Below are 24,973 nucleotides of genomic sequence, written 5' to 3'. Positions count from 1 at the left end.
ATCGAATTGGGAATTGCAATCTTTTAAATTGAAAAGGCAGATCCGTTGGAATCATGGGAATGCGAGGAATAAGAACAGCCTCACCCTCAAAAGGCCCTGTCAAGATTGTGGCCTCTATTAGGTTTTCCATTGTTTTTTTTACGGCAAGTCACGTGCCATTGCAAAGCTTTGGTGGGTTGATATTTCTTAAAAGTATTATTTGTACGTCTATGTTTAGTTGTAGCACGTGTGGTGGAAACCCTGAAGGATCTATGGAATTTAAAAATTCAGATGGATAATTAACCGCTTCATTTGGTTCAAAACTGTGTCGACTGACTTGTAAAGAACTGCCTGGTCTCGAATCTTGGTCAAAACAATATTGTTGATTTCGTGGACGTCTATATTTTTGGGCACGAGAATCGCTCTTTCACTTAGCCATTTATTATTTTTATAATTTTTAGAATATTCGGAAATAATTTTTCTATCAATTCATTTTTGGACGTCATTAAATTACAGAAATCAGCAGGTAGTTGTATACGTCCTGAAATTGAGTCTACTGGGAGCTTTCCGTTTCCAATTGCCAGCAATTGATCTGAAAATGTTTGACCAGAGTCATCGTTTTGCAATCAGACACGCATATTTGTAGTTAATTTTAATATTTTTACGTGTGCCCATAAATTAGAATTTTTCATGCAAGCATTCATTTCGTCAGCAGGAGTTAAACTACGTAAAAATTGCAGATATACAACATTCTTGGTTTTCCCATTGTCTGTGCATATACAAAGCCGTATGTACTAATAATGACGTTATATGCAAACGCTCTTTTTACAAACAAACAAACATGCATACACACAACTCGTTCTTATATAGATAGATAGATAGATAGATATAATACAAATTAACTGCGTAAAACTTGCGAATATACAACATTCTTCGCTGTCCAATTGTCGCTGCATATAAATAGATTGTCAGGTTTATGGACCGTCGAACATGCAACGTACAATTGTCCATGGGAAAAACAATCTGTATTAAGATCTATACCACATTTTTCTAATGATTGACCTTGAGCTTTGTTAATGGTGATTTCAAATGCTAATCGAATTGGGAATTGCAATCTTTTAAATTGAAAAGGCAGATCCGTTGGAATCATGGGAATGCGAGGAATAAGAACAGCCTCACCCTCAAAAGGCCCTGTCAAGATTGTGGCCTCTATTAGGTTTTCCATTGTTTTTTTTTTACGGCAAGTCGCGTGCCATTGCAAAGCTTTGGTGGGTTGATATTTCTTAAAAGTACTATTGGTACGCCTATTTTTAGTTGTAGCACGTGTGGTGGAAACCCTGAAAGATCTATGGAATTTAAAAATTCAGATGGATAATTAACCGCTTCATTTGGTTCCAAAACTGTGTCGACTGACTTGTAAAGGACTGCCTGGTCTCGAATCTTGGTCAAAACAATATTGTTGATTTCGTGGACGTCTATACTTTTGGGTGCGAGAATCGCTCTTTCACTTAGCCATTTATTATTTTTATAATTTTTTAGAATATTCGGAAATAATTTTTCAATCAATTCATTTTTGGACGTCACTAAATTACAGAAATCAGCAGGTAGTTGTATACGTCCTGAAATTGAGTCTACTGGGAGCTTTCCATTTCCAATTGCCAGCAATTGATCTGAAAATGTTTGACCAGAGTCATTGTTTTGCAATCGGACACGCATATTTGTAGTTAATTTTAACATTTTTACGTGTGCCCATAAATTAGAATTTTTCAGGCAAGCATTCATTTCGTCTGCAGGAGTTGATCTAGGTATTATAGGTAATGTTTGCCTGATATCTCCCGCAAGCAATATTAATGTGCTGCCAAAGGGTTTCGAAATGACGACAACTAACTTCAGGATTAAATATATTTAATGACGTCACCGTCATAGCAAAAATGACGACAACTAACTTCATGACGTCAGCCGACACAGAAACATGACGTCGCCTGATCCACAGATCCACAAACAGACAACTTATTTTTATATATATAGAATGCAGTTATCCCAGTGTTGGTCATTCTCCAATAAATTCAGAGCTTGGCATGCACTACGGTAAGTGTCATGTATAGTACCATTTACAGTCCTCAAATACTCAAAGGATGTTGGACCGGGTACATTCACCAAAAGCAGGCATAGAAAGAAGCATTCATGTTGATTGGGGTGAACGGTGTAGAGTCTTCCTATCGTGGTATCTTTGAAGATGGTAGGTTGGCCGTCGACTGACTTACCCTGTTTTTGACGTTCAAATACTTTATTTTTAGTATTCCACGTGTAATACGAAGGCACTTCAGTATACAGCAGTTTTTTTGCAAAAGAATCATTTTTGCAAAGCGAAAAAAAGCTGTTAATGTTGTATCCGGTGGATTCAGGACTCTTTGTTGCACGTTCCGCGTTGCTCTGGTAGTTCCTCGGCATGCTTTCTGTTCTTTCTTTCTCTATCAGCCTCAAGCCTGTTTCCCTGCTGTTCTTTTGATTCCTCGGCACGCCTTCTTTTTTCACTTTCTCTTTTAGCAGCAAGTCTGCTTTCGCGTTGCTCTGGTAGTTCCTCGGCACGCTTTCTTTTCTGACTTTCTCTATCAGCAGCAAGCTTTTTGGCATAGACTCTTTGAGCATCTTCATCAGTCATTGTAAACTTAAACATTAATAGATTTCTACGTGAATATATGTCTTATATAACTTGAATGACGTCACCGTCAAAGCAAAAATGACGACAACTAATTTCATGACGTCAGCTGACACAGAAACATGACGTCACCTGACAACTAATTTCATGACGTCAGCCGACACAGAAACATGACGTCACCTGATTGACCTTGTCACAAGGTCACATGACGTGACCTTGGGGGCATGAAGTGCCCCCACCAAGTAGGTGTTAGGGTGGCGCGAAGCCTACCCCCAACAGCTAGTCTATCTATATATATAAAAATAAGTTGTCTGTGTGTCTGTTGAGTGACGTCACTATCCGCATATGACGTCTGAATTATTTCATCACATACCAATTCAAAAACGAATGTATTCAAGCCGAAGTAGGTCAGTTATATAACTACCTGTGTTGGCGCAGTGGGTTTGACCTTAGTGTCGTAATACGGGACCCAGAGATCGAACCATGCTGCAGGAATGCACTACAGGGCCGACGCAGGGACCTTAGTAGTCAAGAAGCGTCGTTAATCCAATACAAATACAGTGGCTCAGTTGGTAAAGGGTTATGTTCCAGGTTCTAGGTCCGAGAGGTTCCAGGTTCGAACCTTGGCTTTAGCATTAATACAAAAGAAGAAAAAAAACTAAAAAAGATAAAAACCACAAAAAAACTAACAAAAATACTAAAAAATCTAAAAAAGCTAAAAAACTAAAAAAAGCATAAAAAACTAAAAACTAAAAAAGTAAAAAAAAAACTAAAAAATGTAAAAACTACAAAAAAACAAAAAAGAAAAAAACAACTAAAAACTAATAAAAAAACAAAAAAAAAACTAAAAAAACTAAAAACTGAAAAAGAAAAAAAACTAAAAAAAGGAAAAAAACTGACAAATAAAGGAGAAAAAGAAAACTAAAAAAAAAATAAAAAAAAAATAAAAAAAAACTAAAAAAGGTAAATGTATTCACGCCGAAGTAGCTGAGTTGGTAAAGCGTTATGTTCCAGGCTCTAGGTACGAGAGGTTCCAGGTTCGAACCTTGGCTTTAGCATTAATACAAAAGAAGAAAAAAACTAAAAAAGAAAAAAACTAAAAAAAATAAAAATAAAAAAAAACTAAAAGAGGTAAAAACTACAAAAAAAAACTAAAACGAAAAAAGAAAAAAACTAAAAAGCTAAAAAATAGGTAAAAACAAAAAAAAATTAAAAAGAAAAAAAGGCAAAACAAAAAAATTATTTCATCATATACCAATTCAAAAACGAATGTATATACAGACCGGGACACAGGGAATATAAATGACGACCGGGACACTCAAAGAGAAATTACAGACTGGGACACCGGGACACAAATGACGACTGGGACGTGTGTGTCGTCATGTTTGTCGACTATAAATGACGACTGGGGCACAGGGACACAACTACAACGGGGATGCCGGGGGGCACAGGGGGATATATAAATGACGATGGGGACACAGGGAATGTTTGATTAGCAATCACCATCAACAAAGCTCAAGGGCAATCATTAGAATAATGAGGTATAGATCTGAATACGGATTGTTTTTCACATTATATTCTAGGTTCAAGAGTCGGTAAACCTGACAATCTATTTATATGTATAGACAATGGGACAGCGAAGAATGTTGTATATTCGCAAGTTTTACGTAGTTAAAAACATAAATATATGTATCTATCTATATTCAAAGGTGGGACACAGGGAGACAACTACAATGGCGCGTAACTAATATGGCGCGTAGCGACTTACGCGCGCGTGGGGGCTTGGGGGGGGCGCGAAGTGCCCCCACCAACTAGGTGTTGGGGTGGCGTGAAGCGCCACCCCAATAGCTAGTATCTATATATATAAAAATAAGTTGTCTGTGTGTCTGTCGAGTGACGTCATGTTTATGTGTCGACTGACGTCATGTTTGTCGACTGACGAAATTACAGACCGGGACATCGGGACACAAATGGCGACCAGGACAACGGAACATAGGGAATATAAATGACGACCGGGACACTCAAAGAGAAAGCGACCGGGACACAAGGAATGTTCGATTATAAAATCACCATCAACAAAGCATCGGGACACAAATGACGACCGGGACACAGGGAATATAAATGACGACCAGGATACTCAAAGAGAAATTACAGACCGGGACACCGGAACACAAATGACGACCGGGACAAAAATGACGACCGGGACACCGGGACACAAGGAATATAAATGACGACCGCGACACTCCAAGACAAATTACAGACTGGGACACCGGACACAAATGACAACCGGGACACAGGGAAACAACTACGTCGGGTACGCCGGGGGCACAGGGGGATATATAAATGACGACGGGGACACAAGGAATGTTCGATTAGCAATCACCATCAACAAAGCTCGAGGGCAATCATTAGAATATTGAGGTATAGATCTGAATACAGATTGTTTTTCCCATGGACAATTATATGTTGCATGTTCAAGAGTCGGTAAACCTGACATTCTATTTATATGCACAGACAATGGGACAGCCAAGAATGTTGTTTATTCGCAAGTTTTACCTAGTTAAAAATATATATATATCTATCTATATTGACAGGTGGGACACAGGGACACAACTACAATGGCGAGTAATGACTTACGCGCGCGGGGGGGCTTGAGGGGGCGCGAAGCACCCCCACCAACTAGGTGTTGGGGTGGCGCTTCGCGCCACCCCAACAGCTAGTATATATATACAATGGTGTATACTGATCTGAATATTTTGCTTCGTAAAAGATTGAGGGTTGGACAAACAAAACCTCATCTAAGAATTATTTATTAAAAAGAAAGAAAAATACTTAAGAAAATAGTTTTCACAGTTTTATGCTGAATTCACTTATTTGATGTCAAAATTGCTGCAGATCAAAAAGGTGGAATTCTTGTGTAAGTAGGACAAACTTAATAGTGTGTAGTTTCATGAAAACCCTAATTAACTTTGACAATGACATTGGAGCAGTGAATAGCTTCACCAAATACAATTTATAAGAGATAACATCAAATTTATGCCTGGTTTCTCGTTAATAGAAAGCCACGGAAAACTTGACAATTAACAACGATAATCGCTTGTACAAAAGTGTAAACGTTGCTGATTTAAAAATCCCTGGGGATGTACTACATGTCATAATTAGTATCCCCTTTTGTTTTCTGCATATAAGTCACTATGTTTGTTCCAATTATCTTATTTCATATAATTAATCCACTTATCTCACATATAATGGGGATTGAAGGTGTAGCTGCGAAACGCTTTGGGTAATGGCAGTTTCACCTCAGCCAAATTAGTCTTTCATATTTGCTCACATAAGGCTTATTGGCACCATTTGCTCCTGAGTGTAATCTACTTTAGCTGCATAACGTAAGCAAATTACAAAGTTAAAAAAATTTCAACTGAACATTCATAACGTAGCCAACTTAGAGGAAAGGAGATTTGGATTTGCAATGAATCAATTAGAATTGGGTAATTGATTTTGCTGAGACAAGGACCTTTTGTAAAATACGAGGGACAAAAATCATATTTATTTTCATTTGTATCCTTAGTACCTCCCGTTTCTTTAGATTTAAATATTGATTGTCATACAAAGAAATATCAAAATTTAGATCCCCGTAAAGCCGAACGTGCTGTTTAGAACAGTAATAATTAAAAGACACAGAAGAAAATATTAAACACATTAGGAGATCAATATTAAACACATTAGGACATTAAGAGATGCCGCGTTGTATTTGTTCTTGTTTCAGTCTGTTTTCAGTCTTCTTTCCTTAATAGCGTTTTTTACGTATCTATTAAGCTCAAAGCCGTTTTATTTGCTATATCGCGTAAGGGACCGTAGCGTTTCCGTAACTAGTTTCCGAAAATCAAAACTTGTTCGTCTAAGTAGTTTCACCCCTTGTTTCTTAAAAATAGCGCCAGGAAACATCTACCTGTTGGATGAGAATGGAATTTTTTTTTATTTCGCTGACCCGCCAGGTTAGTATTTTCAGACATGTGAACGTCACTGTTTTTCTGTGCCTACTGTAAGGTATCCCCTTGGCTTTAGCAAATTAGAGTACTTTGTGTGTTTTTGTATCCTCAAAAAAGTCACACTTCACTTTCAACATTCCCAGATGGTTACATATATGACAGTTCATATCAGTGACTTATCAATAAAGTGAATATACCACTCGATGCCTTTTTTATGCTCTTTACGAATATAATAATTGCTTCTATTGCAAATTAAAATTGTTTAATTTTTGACCTAACCTAACCTAAAAAAGATAGTAACACTCAAGAAGCGTTCGTGGATTCTGAAAACTTTGCCAGTAAGCTGCCTTTTATTTTCCAGCGTTTAATTTGTCAAAGGTAGTACCGAACCGAAATAAAACGAAGGCTCAAACAAAACGGAATTATGTGAAACAAGAACGGTAGCCCAAACTAAAATAATCTTGTCTCCAATAAAACGCAGCTTAACAATCAGCAACATCAGCAGAACAATCAGCCACATAAATAAACAACATAGCCTATCTGAAAGATGGACTTTTTAAGATGGGAAATGGTAAAAATTCTACTTGCATATATATATTAAATAGTATTTGGAAGGTTATTTTTTTTTCTGTGTCAGAATAGGTCTGAACAATTTCGTTAATAAGCTTTAGCATGAGGAAGACTACCTCTTGCCCTAGCCCATGGGACTAGGTTTGAGAAAGATGCCCTGAAGTCAGGTTGAAAACCACTAGAAAATCTGTAGTAAGTCAACTAAATATTACATCATTTCACAATTGAATTTGTTTAAATTTTCTTAGTAGCCTAGGCTTAAAAATGTGGTTAGGCTAGCTTGAATTCTTAAACCAAAGCCTAAACCTGTACAACACTTGCTATGTCAAATGTATAGCATAAGTCTGGAAAACTAGTTTAACATAAGGAAACATGTTAAAAAAAATTCTTAGGCTACTTTGTAATATGTAGAATAATCAGAGTTAACACATTTTGTAGTTGGAGAACCTTTATCTTCACTTCTTTCCTTGTATTTCTAGTTTTTTCTAAATATTTCCTAATAGGCTATATTCCATAAATCTTGAAAATTGTGTATGAACAAATACAAAACCCCATTTAACCTAACTTATTGCTGCTTGTCTATTGATTTTTGATGTGAAAATATAATTAGAATACACTGTTGATGTTTAATTATATAGATTGAACATCATGGAAAATGGAAAAATATAGTCAAATCCTTGCTTATTTTTCAGAAATTTTGTTAACATTGTAGCCAATATCAATGAAAGAAAGTGAAAATAAAGGTTCTCCTCATGCAAAATGTTTTAACTCCAATTATTCTGCATATGATGAAGTAAGAATTGTTTTTGTTGTATGTTTCCTTATATTTGAATAGAGTCCTAGGCTTGTACCAAATATACTGATAGGTCTTGTTTATAGCCAAGGCTACCCTCATTTAAGGCTTGAGCTGAATCTTGGGATATACTGCCCAATCTTAGACACAAGGTCTTAAACTTAGAACAAAGTATCCTAGCTAAATCACAGACATATTCAATATTTGACCATAAATGACAGCTTGGAGCAAATCTAAGGATTTTCCATCCTTGTAATGCTCTGTTGACTTCTGTAGATTGTTTGATGAGGTTGCTCTCTACATTTGGGTTAAGGACTTGACAGCTTCCTAGCTGTGCAGGAACTCTTGGTGTTCCCCTTCTATGGCAATATTTTGCTTGAATGCTCCTGTCAAATCAGCAGCCATTATACCTTCAGATAGTTGATTCCACATATTTGTTACTTGTGTGACATACAGCCCTACAACTCCCCCTACAAAATTTGTTCATTACTTCAAGCTTTAAAATTTGTTTTGATTCATTTGTTGATCTTACAACATTGATGAAAAACAGTCTTACACTAGCCAACAAATACAATAAAGAAAAATAGTTTTTATAAAAAGTCAACCAGCTTTGTTGTGCACTCCATAAAAAAATAACTAATAGGAAATCCTTGTCAATTCCATTAAGAGATAGTGTATTATCAGATTCAGTAAAATTCTAGTTAATTGACTTCTTGCTATCTCAGAAAGGGTTAAGGTTAGGAAAATGAAACTTTCGAGGGATAAATCTACAGACTAAAGTATGTCCCAGGAAGGTATTTTGAAGCAACTACCTCCACTCCTTCTCCCTCTAGAGGGCCCTGACCTTTGATGACCTTTAAAAATATGTGTGTTATAAAAATGAAACCCTGCAAAATAGATCTTCTGCTTAATTGAAGTACAACAAAATTGTTTTCAGCTTCATAACTTAGCTCAATTCCATTCTATAAGGTTTTAAAGATATGCAAATACATTTCCTAATTCTGAAAAAAAACATTGATATGGCTCAAAATTCTACTCAAGTAACAAGAATTGCATTTTCAGAACTAAAGACAGAGAAAAAGCTACTGGTAACTGAAAATTAAGGTAAAATGTTGTTTTGTCAAAAATTTAAATAGGTATAGACCTGCCATTTAGGCAAATTTCAGGACCCTCTAGAGGGAGAAGGAGTGGAGGTACTTTAAAATACCTTCCCAGGACATACTTTAGCCTGTAGACCCATCCCTGAAAGTTTCATTTTCCTAACCTAAACCCTTTCTGAGATAGCAAGAAGTCAGTTGACTAGAATTTTACCTCAGATTAAAAAATACCTGTTCTATTGCAGAGGCATGATACCCTTTTTATTAAAGGTCAAACTGCACAGAAAAACAGGATATATGCACAAACAAAAAGCTTTTGTGGTAAGGAAAAGTTTAGTTTTGAGTGAGTTGAATTTTGGTGTTGATGCAATATGGTCTTAACTTATGGTGAGTCAATCAAGACATAGTGTAGGACAGTTTTGTTTTAAGAAAGACAATTAGACATTGGTCTTGGTTTATATACTGTCTTGGACTTTGAAACACCTTAACAGACAATTATATATAAATATTGAATTAAAACTATTGTTTATTAATTGTCCTTGTTTATGAATCCAGGCACCAGGCACAATTCCCATGGTCTTTAGGAATGTTCTCAAAGGAATCTATAAGATAAAGGAGTCCTGCACACCAATAAGATGATTTTATCACCAAAAATATTGGGCATTTTTAACAGTGCACCTGAGTCCTAATTCCTCACTTATTTAACATTGCTTCGAATAGACCCTTAAGCAATGATTTAACATTGCTTCTAATAGACCCCCTCTGTAACACTTGCTGGTTGTAGAAATGGCTTCTTTCTCAGATCAAGGAGCATTTCTTGAAGATTTTCTTGAAATTCCCTCCTGTCACAGAAAATTCTGGGGGGGGGGGACAAGCAAAACTGGGAGTATATTTTAGGAAATAATTTTGTGGACAGTATTCATGTTGCCATGTGTCCTCTGGTATGTGAGAGTAGGAAACTCTAAGTGATGTAAACATTCTTTACATAGCATTTGTTTGAGGCCTGTGACCGTTTTTGTTGCTCTTCATTGTACTCTTTGTATTATTTTCTTGCTCTTCTTGAAGTAGAGTGATGCCAGGACATTCTAACCTCTATGTATGGGCAAACTAGTGCCTTGTAGAGCTTCTTAAACACCCTTGGGCATCTGCTGGAGATAGTTCTTGTGATAATTCCAAGAGATTGTAGGGCAGATGACAATACAGATTATGGATGGGTGCTGAACTTAAATTGACAGTCAACAATAACTCCAAGATCTCTTTTTTCAAAGACTGCCAAAAGAGGGTTATCTTGAAGATGTTAAAAAATAGATAAAGAAAAATAGTACATTAGGCTATACAAATTTATTTAGTAAATATGAAAATGCACAACTTTCACATCGTATAATTTTTCATCATATAATCAAATAATATTCCATCATATAATTTTTAACTGTCCCAAAGTAAATGTAATCAGTGTAGACTGCTAGAAATGCAGACTCCTGAAAAAGGGGTCCTAACCTCAAAAATCTGCTTGAAACTTGGACTTATTGATATGAACTAGTGAAATGAAAGCAGAAAACCTGTTGAGTCTGCTTAAACTATAGCAATATGAAATCTAAACTATTAATCAGTAATTCCTTAAACAGTTTTTAAATATTTTGGTGTCACTTTGTAAATAGTTCTTTAGCTTTGATTAAAAATGATTATCAACTGTGTTCCATCATAAAAGAGAGCATTCTTTCATTTGTTTGATCTATAAAGAAAGCCTGTACAAGAGAGGCAGAATCTAATACACACTACAGAAAACCTGTCATTCATGAGAAGCTTTTCACAAATTTAGGACATTTTGCATAAAGCTGTGTCTCCATTTGGCATTTTATGAACTAAATGCCCTACAAGTTAGCCACATTTTTCTTGACTGTATTAAATTATTGTATCTTAACTAAGCCAAACAAATATACATCTTAAATTTTAACATCTGCTTGAGCCAAACCTTGCAAAAGTTTGTCAGTAAGTGTAGATTTTTTTTCAGTCTTGGTTTTTTATTGCTTTCTTATATAAATTTCAATCTTCTATTGTAAAAAAGATTCAGATTTTTTCCTTGTGAATGCTGATAAATATGAAGCATTTTCTTTTACTTATGATGATAGAAGATGAATACACTAATGCATGCATCTTTTAATGCTCTTTACAAATGTAATTGCTTCCTTTGGAAATTTAATTTCAACCCCTTAAACTGACAGCTTGTATTTCATTAGAAATTGGGGCAAATATTTCACTTTGACTTATGAATAAATCAAACATACTACTCAGTGCCTTTTTTATGCTCTTTACAAATATGATAATTGCTTGTCTTGTAAATTCAAGTTAAAACTTTTTTTGAACCCTTGAAAATGGCAAAAGTTTCTAGTTTTTGGGTAATAGTAGTAATTGGGTAAAAACTTACTATTTGATTTTTAACCAATTTTTGAAATTATATAATTCAAAGGCATTGATTTATCATAATTGAGTTGAATAAGACATTCAAGACAGTTTCTCCATTTTTCTGCTGTTGACTTAGCTATTTTTTGACATATAGGCAACAGAAACAGCAGTTTTAAAGCAGCCTAACAGAACAAGAAAAAAACAGGATGGATATGTTCTGAATTTTTTTATCAACTTAATCTGACAAATCAATGTTTGTGAATTATACAACTTTTGCAAAATGGATTTATAATAAAACATAAAGTTTGAAGCAATGTTATAACTCATTTTCATATCCAAAAATATTAAAAAAATGATATCTAGTGGTATGCTAAATTTATCTGTAGGTCAATAATATGACCAATGAAATATTTACCAAAAATGGTACCCAGAAATGATGCATTTTGAGAGAACAACCACCTCTCTTCTTCAGTGCAAACAAAATAATTTGATCAAGGAAAAAGCAAAAACCAAACGTGGAAAGTACAACAAAACTAATGAAAAAAACCTCCAAAAAATTAAATAAAAGACCAAAAATTGAAAGTATTAAAATCAAATACCTAACTACAATAAAATGAGTTATTCATTCAATATCTGTAATTTGCAATAAATCCAAACAAATATGAACTGCCATTGACGGATAGGGGAGATACAGGTAAGACAGACCTAGTAATGGTTATTCCCAATGCTGCCTTTTTTGTTTCTGGGATACAAGAACAAAATTTGTTCTGCCTTTTTTGTTTCTGGGATACAAGAACAAAATTTGTTCTGTCAGATTGTTTATTCATCCCCATTACCTTGCTATTTTTTCAAATTGTTTCTCCAAAGGGTTTCTGAGAAAGCGCAGATTTTGGAAGAAAGGTCATAAGGTCTGTCTGATTCAAAGGGGATGGCAAGATGGACCATCATTTTCGTAATCATCTTTGACTGTATGTTTCTTATAAACTTATCAATAAATATTTACAAATAAAGTAATAATGTATCAACCAAGTAAAATGTCCACATTGGCTCTTTATAACACACTGAAACCAGAAAAATCAACTCCAGATGTGTGGAGTGACGCCTGCCTTGACGTTCTTCCAGACAGGATAAGGTTTAGCAGTTTCATCAGAGTGTCCTCCAGACTGACAATTCCCTTTTCAGTTGTCTCTTGAAATTTGTAAGAGGGAAAAATCCTCTTCCAAAAGAGCACTTCAATCTCATCTTAAATCTTGTCTTTCACCAAGACATTTGCAACAACATATGACGTTATCCTCTTGCCAACTACTTTGACAAGAACGAAATTGCCTTCCTCAATTCCTTCCATTCCTAAAAAAAGTCTCACCAACATCATCAGTATCTCCAGTCTGAAGGCTCTTGTTGCTGTTTCTTCAGCTCTGCTTTTCTTCTTTGACTTCTTAGCTTCTTTTATTTGATGTTCTGCTTCAAGGTGCTCTTTTTCTGGTGTGTCAGTGAGAATTTTCGAACAGAGCTTTTTGTATCCTCTAGGTTTCTCTAACCTTGGTCCAGCTTTTGGGAGTGATCTGACAACCTCTGGTGTGACAGCCTTTGAGGCCATTTTGGTAGTTAAAAGGTGGCTGGTCGACAGGTAGGAGTTTGATCATTTCATCACAGGTTCAGCAGCTCCATCTGAACTAGTAGGAGATGGGCGATTCCTCGGGGTTCCAGTCTGTCTGACATGTAGGAAGATAAAAACTAGTGGTCACCAAACACATCCCAGTTGAAGGGACAGTTCCCTTTTTCCTTAAACACGCTCAAGATATCCTCAATTGAGAAGGCAGCACAAACAAGTGCACTAATGCCATGGATCAAGATTCGTCTGTTAGGGTTTTGGAGCATAAACTTGTTTCATGCATGTTTGTATTACTGCTTAAGAGGACCAAACACAGAGATGTCAAGAGGCTGCATCTTGTGGCTACAGTGGGGTGGTTTATAGTAAGATTCTAGGTCTATAGTAAGTGAAAATATTATTTTGCTTTAAGGTGGTATCTAGTTGACAGAGCATTGCAAGTTTGTTCTCCATGTTTCCTGGATTCAGAACTTGACCACCTTAGAGATATTTTATTTGGGAATGGTTATCCAATTATTTTAATAAATTCTGTAATTACAAAACATATTAAAATTTATTAGATAGCACACAGTAAACGTAAATCAAGGGAAAATTGAGTTTATCTTGCCCCCCCCCCTTTGTCAAAGAAGTTTCAGACCACATTTCCAAAAATATAAAGAAAAATAATATTTTCACCTACTATAGACCCAGAAAAACTAATTGTTCCCAAACCTACCAAGGTAAAGACCCTATCCCAATAGGTAAAAATTCTGGTGTATACAGAATTCCTTGCTCTTGTGGTCTTTGGTACATCAGAAGAACTGATCAACAAATTACGGATAGATTAACTCGGCACTCTACCTCAACTAATAACACCCTTAAAAAGCAGGAAAAACCAGAAAGTTTTAACTTTGCCCTCTCAAAACACATATTTTATAATTGAGACCATACTGTTTTATATAATCAAGCTAGCCTAATTTTGCATGGCAAAGGTATTGTCCAGCATTACAGAGAAGTTGTTAAAATTTCTAAACACCAACATTTAGGTCTAGGTTTGAACAGAGATTCAGGTGATTTAAGAATAAATGAGTCACATTTTGATTTTCTCAAAAGAAAAGGTGAGACTTTAGTAATCCCTAAAGTAAACGTTGAACCACTTCCAACCACATAATCAAATACGTCATGAACCCCTTAGATCTCAAAGCGTATCCACAAGAAATGCAATGCTTAAAATCAGAAATCAGGTAACCTGTTTCTCCAATTTTTTCAATTGCTGCTTCATTTGTTTGAGTGAATGAATTTTTCTTTTATTTCTCAGTTGTTTGTTAGTATCTGTTGATGGCACTTCATATTTGTTTGGATTTTTTGCAAATGACGGATATTGGTGAATAACTCACTTTATTGTTGTTAGGTATTTGATTTTAATTCTTTTAATTATTGGTCTTTTATTTAATTTTTTGGTGTTTTTTTTCATTTGTTTTGTTGTACTTTCCGTGTTTGTTTTTTGGTTTTTATTTTTCCCTTGATCATATTATTTTGTTTGCGCTGAAGAAGAGAGGTGATTGTTCTCTCAAAATAGTTGCTTTCTGTGTTTTCTTCAGTATTTTCATTCGGCCTTAATACCCCATTTTTGATCGTTTTCTTTCTTTATGTTATGGCAGGCCAATGTGGCTAAAAAATTTATCTTATTTATTGTAGGCTGTATCATTTTGCATGCAATGCATGTTATGGTGGTAGGCCTCTAATTATTAGGGAGGGATTAATAATTGTTTTTGAAAAGCGATGAATTTTGCTTCTTATTTTTTCAGTCACTATAAGTAACTCCATCCTCTCTCCAGTTGTATTATCTGGAAGAATATAGGAAAGCGGATCCCAGCCATTAGGGTTGAATTTCAGTTCAACACTTTGGTATTCTAATACATGATTCTATTGTACAAGAAAACCACATTTTGTAAAATTGACTTTTTCTATCCTGGATAGCAGTTTAAATATGTAAATGAAACTTTCAGGAACGTAGCAAGGGCCTAAATTATATCATAACCTCACATATCCTACATTTACTCCTTCTCTATCCATGTCTCTTAAAATGTTCCATAGAAGAGTTTGTCTTAACTTTGGCAGTAACAAATTTTATTGCTTGTTTTTTGTTTTGTTTTAATTACATTTGACTCAAGAATTTGAAAACGCAATTGTAATGATATAAGTAGAATTTTAAGTCATCATAATTTATTTTTATTTAAGGCATACTTTTGCAAATTTCTTAAAATCTCATAATTTGAATTTAAAAAAAAATGTGAGGCTCAAAACGATTGTTTGCACTTATTTGTAGTGTAGATCTATTTTTGGCAGTTTTACTGTCATACCACAAAGTTTGTTGAGATTCATCAAAGGTCAATGTACTTTAAAGAGGGAAGATATAGAAATTGATTTTTCAAAATGATATAGTTAAAAACCTATAGTGTAGAATTTTATTGCCTTTTGTATATGTGCATTAAAGAACTCTTATGAAAGAAGAAATAAATATAAAGTAAACAAATATACCCCAATGACCGTAAATTTATAAATAAAATTAATTCACTGCCAATTCTAAATCAGCCCAAACTTTAAATCTTTAGATATTGTTGCCACAAAACATCTTTCATTAACTTGTCATGCTACACAATTGATAGCTTCATGGGTCAATCTATTGGTCCCAGGAAGATATTTTCAAACTCATATCTTTACTTCTTTGATACTTTTAAGTCTTCAAAGTTCTATGAAAGCCTATTTTAACTTCAGAAGTCCTAAATAAAAATGCACTTAAGGACTGCAGCTAACATATTCCCTAAATGGTGTTTGATTTAATGCTGGTTTTGCACCCTGTTGAAAGTTGGGATTTTTACCCCCTTCCCCCAGGGATACTTGTCTACACTGCCTCTTCAAGTTGGACATTGGCTCGTCGTCGACTGAGAGCATGCATACAGGAGAAATAGGAACACGAGCCAGAATTGTCCCTTAGAAAAAATCTGATGCAGTGTTACTACTATGGCAGTGTTGTCCTTGCCAAGATGGCAGATGGCAGTGCTCTCAAGCATTCCAAGTTTACTTATCGAAAAAGCCCAATTACTTATCCTTAGTGTTTCAAGCGACATAAATTACGCCTTCTATCCCCCACAAATACAAGATAAGTAAAAATAAGCTGCATCATATGTAAAGATGTTCTGGTCATTCCAAAAATGGAATTGAATTTTATGCAGAGAGTTAAAAGAGAAAGTAGTTATGAAACTTGGTGCACAATCAGGGATTTGTCATTAAGAGAAAGGATGACAAATGGTTAATGCTGTCATTCATCTAGTTATGCATAGTGTTTCGCCAAATCAGTATTTGTTTTTAGGTTTTAGAAATTTTTATCCAGGGAAGTCAGTCTAAAGTAAATAAGTTTGATAAGTGGTGCTTTGTTTTTTGACCTCTTTGTCTTATTTCTTAGTCTTTTGACCTCTCCCCTGTCTGTTGAAAATTCTCTGATACTTCCTCTAGGCTTTGAACCTGTGATACAATGTGATATTTAATTATACTTAAAGCCTTTATGGGCCATGGTCAATATAAAAATATAACAGCATAAAAAGTATAAACAAAGATAGGCCCCTAAACTCAAATTGATTTATAAACTGATTAAAGATAATTGATTACAGATAATAGACCCTAAGTATTATACCTGTTCCCACAAAATTTCCCATTTTCTTAGTCTCTATAAAGCTCTATCTCTCAATATAATATCCACCCATTTCTCCCTTGTATACCATCCCAGAAAAAAATTTGCCCCCTCTGACCATTTAATTCCATGCTAAAACCAAAAAAGAATGAACTAGGCCATCCTCCCATGTCCACTCATTGGATAGAAGGAAGGATATATCCCAAATACTTTCTCTTGTCATAAAGTGGTAAAAAAAAATTCTGCTGCAGACATTGTTCACTTTAGTTCCTTGTTAAGTCTTGCCTTATAATAAAGTTGGGTCTTCAAAATTATGAAGTTCAGTAAAAACCAGTATCAAAAGATGGGAAATCTTGGAAAAGAAGCCAATTAAAAGAGATATCATTTGATATAAAAAGCAATCCTCATCAGTTGTGGCGTGAAGTGTCTAAACTTACCCATTCCGCTTTGTCGTCACCTGATAGTTTTGGAATGAATTATATGGCTTCAACAGTTTTCTTGAATTTTTGTGACTGACCTTCCACCACTAGAAGGTAATATTCAGGGGACTCTGTTGTACCTTTTCGATTGTCCTAACCAGTATAGTAGTTGGATTACCATTACACTATGTTGCGTTGAATCTTTTGTTTTGCTTCTTCCTCTTGGAAAATCACTTGGGGCAGATGGTATCCAGCTGGAACATCTGAAGTATGTTACCTCAAAACTGATAAGTCACATTGCTAATAAGTCATAGTATATTGTTTCAGGCAATAGTATTAAAGCATTATGTTCTGCAAGGTTTATGCCAGGGTGTTGTCACTTGTATTCATAAGAAAGGAAAAGACCCTAAAGATTCTGCTTCTCATAGACCCATCACTGTTTGTTCAGTGCTGGCAGAGCTATTGGAAAAGATACTGTGTCTGGTAGTGACAGGGCGATCAGATGTGGGGGACAATCAGTTTAGTTTTTGTTCAGGGCTTGATGTTCAGAATGCTCATGTGGTGTTTATTTCAATTGTTGAAAAACGTAAGAAAACATTTTTTGTTTGCACAGTATATATATATATATATATTATATATATATATATATATATATATATATATATATATATATATATATATATATATATATATATATATATATATATATATATATATATATTTACTAGCTGTTGGAGTGGCGCTTCGCGCCACCCCAACACCTAGTTGGTGGGGCGCTTCGCACCCCCCCCCCCCCCCCCCCCCCCCAGGGCCCCCCCCCGCGCGCGTGAGTCGTTACGCGCCATTGTAGTTGTGTTCCTGTGTCCCTCCTGTGAATATAGATAGATTTATATATGTGTTTCAAACTACGTAAAAATTGCGAATATACAACATTCTTGGCTTTCCCATTGTCTCTGCATATACAAAGCCGTATGTACTAATAATGACGTCATATGCAAACGCTCTTTTTACAAACAAACAAACATGCATACACACAACTCGTTTTTATATAGATAGATAGATAGATAGATACAATACAAATTAACTGCGTAGAACTTGCGAATATACAACATTCTTCGCTGTCCAATTGTCGCTGCATATAAATAGATTGTCAGGTTTACCGACCCTCGAACATGCAACATACAATTGTCAATGGGAAAAACAATCAGTATTAAGATCTATACCACATTTTTCTAATGATTGACCTTGAGCTTTGTTAATGGTGATTGCAAATGCTAATCGAATTGGGAATTGCAATCTTTTAAATTGAAAAGGCAGATCCGTTGGAATCATGGGAATGCGAGGAATAAGAACAGCCTCACCCTCAAAAGGCCCTGTCAAGATTGTGGCCTCTATTAGGTTTTCCATTGTTTTTTTTTACGGCAAGTCGCGTGCCATTGCAAAGCTTTGGTGGGTTGATATTTCTTAAAAGTATTATTGGTACGCCTATTTTTAGTTGTAGCACGTGTGGTGGAAACCCTGAAGGATCTATGGAATTTAAAAATTCAGATGGATAATTAACCGCTTCATTTGGTTCCAAAACTGTGTCGACTGACTTGTAAAGGACTGCCTGGTCTCGAATCTTGGTCAAAACAATATTGTTGATTTCGTGGACGTCTATATTTTTGGGTGCGAGAATCGCTCTTTCACTTAGCCACTTATTATTTTTATAATTTTTTAGAATATTCGGAAATACTTTTTCAATCAATTCATTTTTGGACGTCACTAAATTACAGAAATCAGCAGGTAGTTGTATACGTCCTTGAATTTTTAAATTCCATAGATCTTTCAGGGTTTCCACCCTTTCACCTGACAGACAGACAACTTGTTTATATATATATATATATATATATATATATATATATATATATATATATATATATATATATATATATATATATACTAGCTGTTGGGGTGGCGCTTCGCGCCACCCCAACACCTAGTTGGTGGGGGCGCTTCGCGCCCCCCCCCCCCCAAGCCCCCCCGCGCGCGTAAGTCGTTACGCGCCATAATAGTTACGCGCCATTGTAGTTGTGTCCCTATGTCCCACCTGTGAATATAGATATATATATATATATATATATATATATATATGGTTTTAACTACGTAAAACTTGCGAATATACAACATTCTTTGCTGTCCCATTGTCTTTGCATATAAATAGATTGTCAGGTTTACCGACTCTTGAACATGCAACATATAATGGTCCATGGGAAAACAATCTGTATTCAGATCTATACCTCATGATTCTAATGATTGCCCTTGAGCTTTGTTGATGGTGATTGCTAATCGACCATTCCCTGTCCCGGTGTCCCGGTCGTCATTTATATCCCCCTGTTTCCCCCGGTGTCCCCGTTGTAGTTGTGTCCCTGTGTCCCGGTCGTCATTTATATTCCCTGTGTCCCGGTCGTCATTTGTATCCCGGTGTCCCGGTCTGTATATACATTCGTTTTTTAGTTTTGTTTTTCTCCTTTATTTTTTTCCTTTTTTTTTCTTTTTTAGTTTATTTAGATTTTTAGATTTTTTAGTTTTTTTATTAGTTTTTAGTTTTTTTTTCTTTTTAGTTTTTTTGTAGTTTTTACCTTCTTTTTAGTTTTGTTAGTTTTTTTTTTACTTATGTTCTGGTCGTCATTTATACTCCCTGTGTCCCGGTGCTTTGTTGATTGCTAATCGAACATTCCTTTTGTCCTGGTCGCTTTCTCTTTGAGTGTCGTCATTTATTTTTTTTCTTTTTTAGTTCTTTTAGTTTTTACCTTTTTTAGTTTTTTTTAGTTTTTTAGATGAAAATTTTTTTTAGTTTTTTCCTTTTTTTCTTTTTAGTTTTTTATTGGTTTTTACCTTTATTTTAGCTTATTTTTCAGTTTTTTCCTTTTTTTATTTTTTTTTATTTTTTATTTTTTTTAGTTTTTTACCTTTTTTTAGTTTTTTTAGTTTTTTTAGTTTTTTAGCTTTTTTACTTTTTTTTATTAGTTTTTAGTTTTTTTTGTAGTTTTTGCCTTTTTTTAGTTTTTTCAGTTTTTTTTTAGTTTTTTATTGGTTTTTACCTTTATTTTAGCTTATTTTTCAGTTTTTTCCTTTTTTTTAGTTTTTTTTAGTTTTTAGTTCTTTTAGTTTTTTACCTTTTTTTAGTTTTTTTAGTTTTTTTAGTTTTTTAGCTTTTTTATTTTTTTTATTAGTTTTTAGTTTTTTTGTAGTTTTTGCCTTTTTTTAGTTTTTTTAGTTTTTTAGCTTTTTTCATTTATACTCCCTGTGTCCCGGTGTTTTTTATTTTTTTTTATTTTTTAGTTTTTTTAGTTTTTTACCTTTTTTTAGTTTTTTTAGTTTTTTTAGTTTTTTAGCTTTTTTACTTTTTTTTATTAGTTTTTAGTTTTTTTTGTAGTTTTTGCCTTTTTTTAGTTTTTTCAGTTTTTTTTTTTTAGTTTTTTATTGGTTTTTACCTTTATTTTAGCTTATTTTTCAGTTTTTTCCTTTTTTTTAGTTTTTTTTTAGTTTTTAGTTTTTTACCTTTTTTTAGTTTTTTTAGTTTTTTAGCTTTTTTATTTTTTTTATTAGTTTTTAGTTTTTTTTGTAGTTTTTGCCTTTTTTTAGTTTTTTTAGTTTTTTAGCTTTTTTCATTTATACTCCCTGTGTCCCGGTGCTTTGTTTATTGCTAATCGAACATTCCTTTTGTCCTGGTCGCTTTCTCTTTGAGTGTCGTCATTTATTTTTTTCTTTTTTAGTTCTTTTAGTTTTTACCTTTTTTAGTTTTTTTTAGTTTTTTAGATGAAAATTTTTTTTAGTTTTTTCCTTTTTTTCTTTTTAGTTTTTTATTGGTTTTTACCTTTATTTTAGCTTATTTTTCAGTTTTTTCCTTTTTTTTATTTTTTTTTTATTTTTTATTTTTTTAGTTTTTTACCTTTTTTTAGTTTTTTTAGTTTTTTAGCTTTTTTACTTTTTTTATTAGTTTTTAGTTTTTTTTGTAGTTTTTGCCTTTTTTTTAGTTTTTTCAGTTTTTTTTTAGTTTTTTATTGGTTTTTACCTTTATTTTAGCTTATTTTTCAGTTTTTTCCTTTTTTTTAGTTTTTTTTAGTTTTTAGTTTTTTACCTTTTTTTAGTTTTTTTTAGCTTTTTTAGTTTTTTTATTAGTTTTTAGTTTTTTTGTGGTTTTTGCCTTTTTTTAGTTTTTTAGCTTTTTTATTAGTTTTTAGTTTTTTTTGTAGTTTTTGCCTTTTTTTAGTTTTTTTAGTTTTTTAGCTTTTTTATTTTTTTTATTAGTTTTTAGTTTTTTTTGTAGTTTTTGCCTTTTTTTAGTTTTTTCAGTTTTGACGTCACCTGTTCCAGTTTTTTCAGGTGACGTCACCTGATCCATCCACAGATCCACACACAGACAACTTATTTTTATATATATATAGATATATATATATATATATATATATATATATATATATATATATATATATATATATATATATATATATATATATATATATATATATATATATATATATATATATATATATATATCTAAGGCGTTTGATTCTATCCTACATTTGCAAACAGTCCTGTCACTACTCTGGGGAGGGGTCGATTTGTTTGTCTGTAAATGTTTGTGTCAGTGGTATGGAAAGTCCCAAGTATCAGTCCAGTCTGGAGGACAGCTTTCTGAACCAATAGAGATATGTAGAGGTGTTAAACAGGGTTCAGTCATCATCCCTATAATATTTAGTAATGCATTGCATTCTTCAACAAAACTGATTCAGGAGTTTTTGATAGAATAGGGTATTGATACCAGTCATCTGTCCTGTGCAGATGACCTACTTTTGATCAGTGATAATATATAATCTCTACAGGAAGCTGTTTGTACAGTGTTGTCTGATCTTGGTGATATTGGGTTCACTATAGAACCATCTGAGACTCAACTTGTTCTAGATATTATGGCATCCTACAATCTAAGAATGGTTGAGATTAAAAAGATTAATTTATTCCTCAAAGTTAACCAAGGTCGATTGGGAGTTGTCTGGTTAATGATAAGACAAAGGTAAGACGTGTGTTTTTTTTTTTTTTTTTAATTCTGTCACAAGCCTCAAAGGGCCAAATTCGAATTTTGGGATCACAAAAGAATGCCAAAAAAAAATTGTCAGAATGAAAATCCATTCATTTGTCATTAGACTGAGATTTTGTCATTCAATGTTAAAAAGACAAATCAATTTAAACTAAACAAAACAAATAAAAAGTAAATATCAATATTAAAAGAAAAAAAAACAGTGAATAAATTCAACATGGGCAGTGCCTATACCAGTTAATAAGAAGATGAAAACTAGTTGGATTTTTTTCTAGAATATAGAGTATAAAAGTTTTTTTTTCAAATTTGGAGCTATAGCAGCAAACAGGAGACAAGATAGGACGGTAGGAACAGGCTGGAAAGCAGCTCAAGGAGGGGAGGGTCTTGGTATTGTGTGTCTTCAGAAAATTGTGTTCCCTGCAAGGGTTTATTGTTGCATTTTTAGAGAAACAGAGGCATAGCATACCTCTCCTCCACTCAAGTGTCTTTAAAATGAGTTTCACAAACAGACAAGTCACTAGAATTACCACTTGCCAACAATTGGTAAGTTTGATTGGGTATTCTTACTTGAGCTTCCAGCACTTCTTCTGGTGTTCTTATTGATGTATCTCTTGAGAAAAGTGGTTGTTTTTACAGTTATTGGTGTCTTTGAGAGCCAGTCCCAGTCATGAGTGACAAACTAAGAACAACATTTGTTATCATGATTTGGACAGGTGAACTTGCCTTTTCCTCTTACCTTTTTAATGGAAAAGCTTACCTTTTCCTCTAAAAGGGTAAGAGGAAAAAAAATTTTAAGCATAATGTTATATGCCTCATGCCAGCTGCTGCTGCCATATTTTGAACAGCTTAAAATTGTATATGCAAAATGACATTGCCCATTCAAAATGACACCCTTTTTTGCAGCTTGTGATCCTCAAGGACCATTATATTGTGGTAAGCATCAGCAAATGCCAAATAATCAGAAATGTTCCACCTCAACTTTAAGCATAGGTCTCTGGGAGGATATCTGCATGCTAGAGCCAATAAGAAACAGTTTCTACCTCTAGATTAGATTTAATAAATACCCCTCCTTCCAGAGGGCTTGATGTTTAGGCTAAAAACTGTTATAGAGTGGAGTCCTATTTTTTATTTGTTGTAAAGTGAATTGATGTTGGGTATTGATCTTTCTTTGAGATTTCTTGTATTTCAGGATTTCATTGGACAGAAAACAGCAGAGAGATTGTCTCAAGTTATCATAGTTCTTTTTGCTGTAAGTATTTTATATACATGTTGCTATTTAAGTGTCTCTGCCCCAATGGATGCAATCCTGCCAGTATAAATTTTTGTGTTTTCGATTAAATTTTGCACAGACACTTTGTCTAGCCATATGGTCTATGTCCATAAGGGCAGGGATTTGATTCCTGGTATTGCTGATTATTTGGTTTGCAATGGGGATCAGTGTTGTGACTCTGTATGCTCAGCCATACAGATACTTCAGCCACATCGTCTTCAGCCATCGTCTGATACTTCAGCCACATTTGAAGTATCAGACGATTTGCCCCCAAACATGCATTGCACTCCTGGCTAGAGGTACAGAATCACGAAATCAGTGCTGTGGTATGCAGACCATTGGTCAGCATGCGAAAATGTTTATGGCAGAGCCTATGGCAGGCTGGGCTACTAGAAAGTTACCTAAAAGAGAAAGTCTCTTTTTCGAGTCTCTTTTTTGGACGAATTGCATTTCAGTTAAGAAATTCATCAATGTTATGTTATTCACAGCTATACTGGTAGAAAATCGAAAATCATGCTAATTATTCTCTATGATAGGGCAGCCATAAACCATCCTTATAAGCTGGATGTTTTATGTTTAAAACATCTTAAAAAAAGGTCTTGGCTAATTCATCTTCTGCTTCTTTAAACTTATTTTTTTTTTCTGAGATGGCTTTTGCACACATGAAAAAGCACTTTAATTATTGAAATATTTTGGAAGATCTCCTATGCAAATGTCTTTCAGAAGCCCTGAAGGGATTCCAGAAGTCCACCAATGTTTATGGTTGGTAAATTAGATGCAATGATTTATATCCTGCGTAACTTAGTTGAATTTGCTACTGAAGTTAGGTGCCTCTTCCTTGTTATTTTTTAGTATAAATTTCATTTTAAAGAAACAGCTCTACTTGGATCAAAATTTCGCTTTTTTCATCTATGCTTATTAATTGTTTTTTACAAAATATTCATTTTTGTTTTTGCTTTTATAGTCATTTTACTCATGATAATTATTTGACTACTTGATTTTTTACATAAAGATTGTTACTTCTTTATAAGTATTTTGTCTTTGCCTATCATTTTATGTTTTATTTTGCCATGAAGGATATTATTTAATATTGTTGTATTTTTTGTTTACACTTTTGTGTTATTTTGAGCCGCGAGTGTTTGATTAGGGTTTGAAAGAAAATAATAGGTACTAATGGCAGAATATCACTTGATAATACTGTTCGAAACTATTCGAGAAAAAAAAAACTAATTAAAAAATTTCCAAAATCTGTAGTTTTTCATGTAATTTCGAAGTAAACAGTTGCTTTTGATAGCTGAATCAAGAGTGAGGGATGTAACAACCTCCAAGGGCCAAAAGCACAGCCTCTGCTTGGGGTATTTTCTTAAGTCTTTTGTTGTGCCTTTCTCCTAATTGATTAGGAAAAAAAGATTTTGAAAGACACTTTTGCATTCTC

General features: G+C 34.0%; 2 protein-coding genes across 6 annotated transcripts in view; both read left to right on the top strand.

Moving 5' to 3' along the window:
- Positions 1–24,973, top strand: part of LOC136025399 (uncharacterized) — a 597,112-nt gene that overhangs the window by 270,701 nt on the left and 301,438 nt on the right. The window lies entirely within an intron of this gene.
- The window catches only part of LOC136025473 (signal peptidase complex subunit 1-like), a 48,540-nt gene continuing 30,624 nt past the window's right edge, over positions 7,058–24,973 (top strand). The window contains exons 1-2 of one of the 2 annotated variants that reach the window (XM_065701512.1): positions 7,106–7,198; positions 23,458–23,517. In XM_065701512.1, coding sequence (XP_065557584.1) covers positions 7,175–7,198; positions 23,458–23,517 — 84 coding nt within the window. In that variant the 5' untranslated portion in view covers positions 7,106–7,174. Of the gene's footprint in view, positions 7,199–23,457; positions 23,518–24,973 lie in introns of both variants that reach the window. The other variant, XM_065701507.1, reaches the window with a different exon arrangement.

The sequence above is a fragment of the Artemia franciscana genome, chromosome 1, assembly GCF_032884065.1.
Source record: "Artemia franciscana chromosome 1, ASM3288406v1, whole genome shotgun sequence".
In the NCBI taxonomy this organism is placed as follows: Eukaryota; Metazoa; Arthropoda; class Branchiopoda; order Anostraca; family Artemiidae; genus Artemia; species Artemia franciscana.
This window is presented reverse-complemented; position numbering and strand designations above follow the sequence as displayed.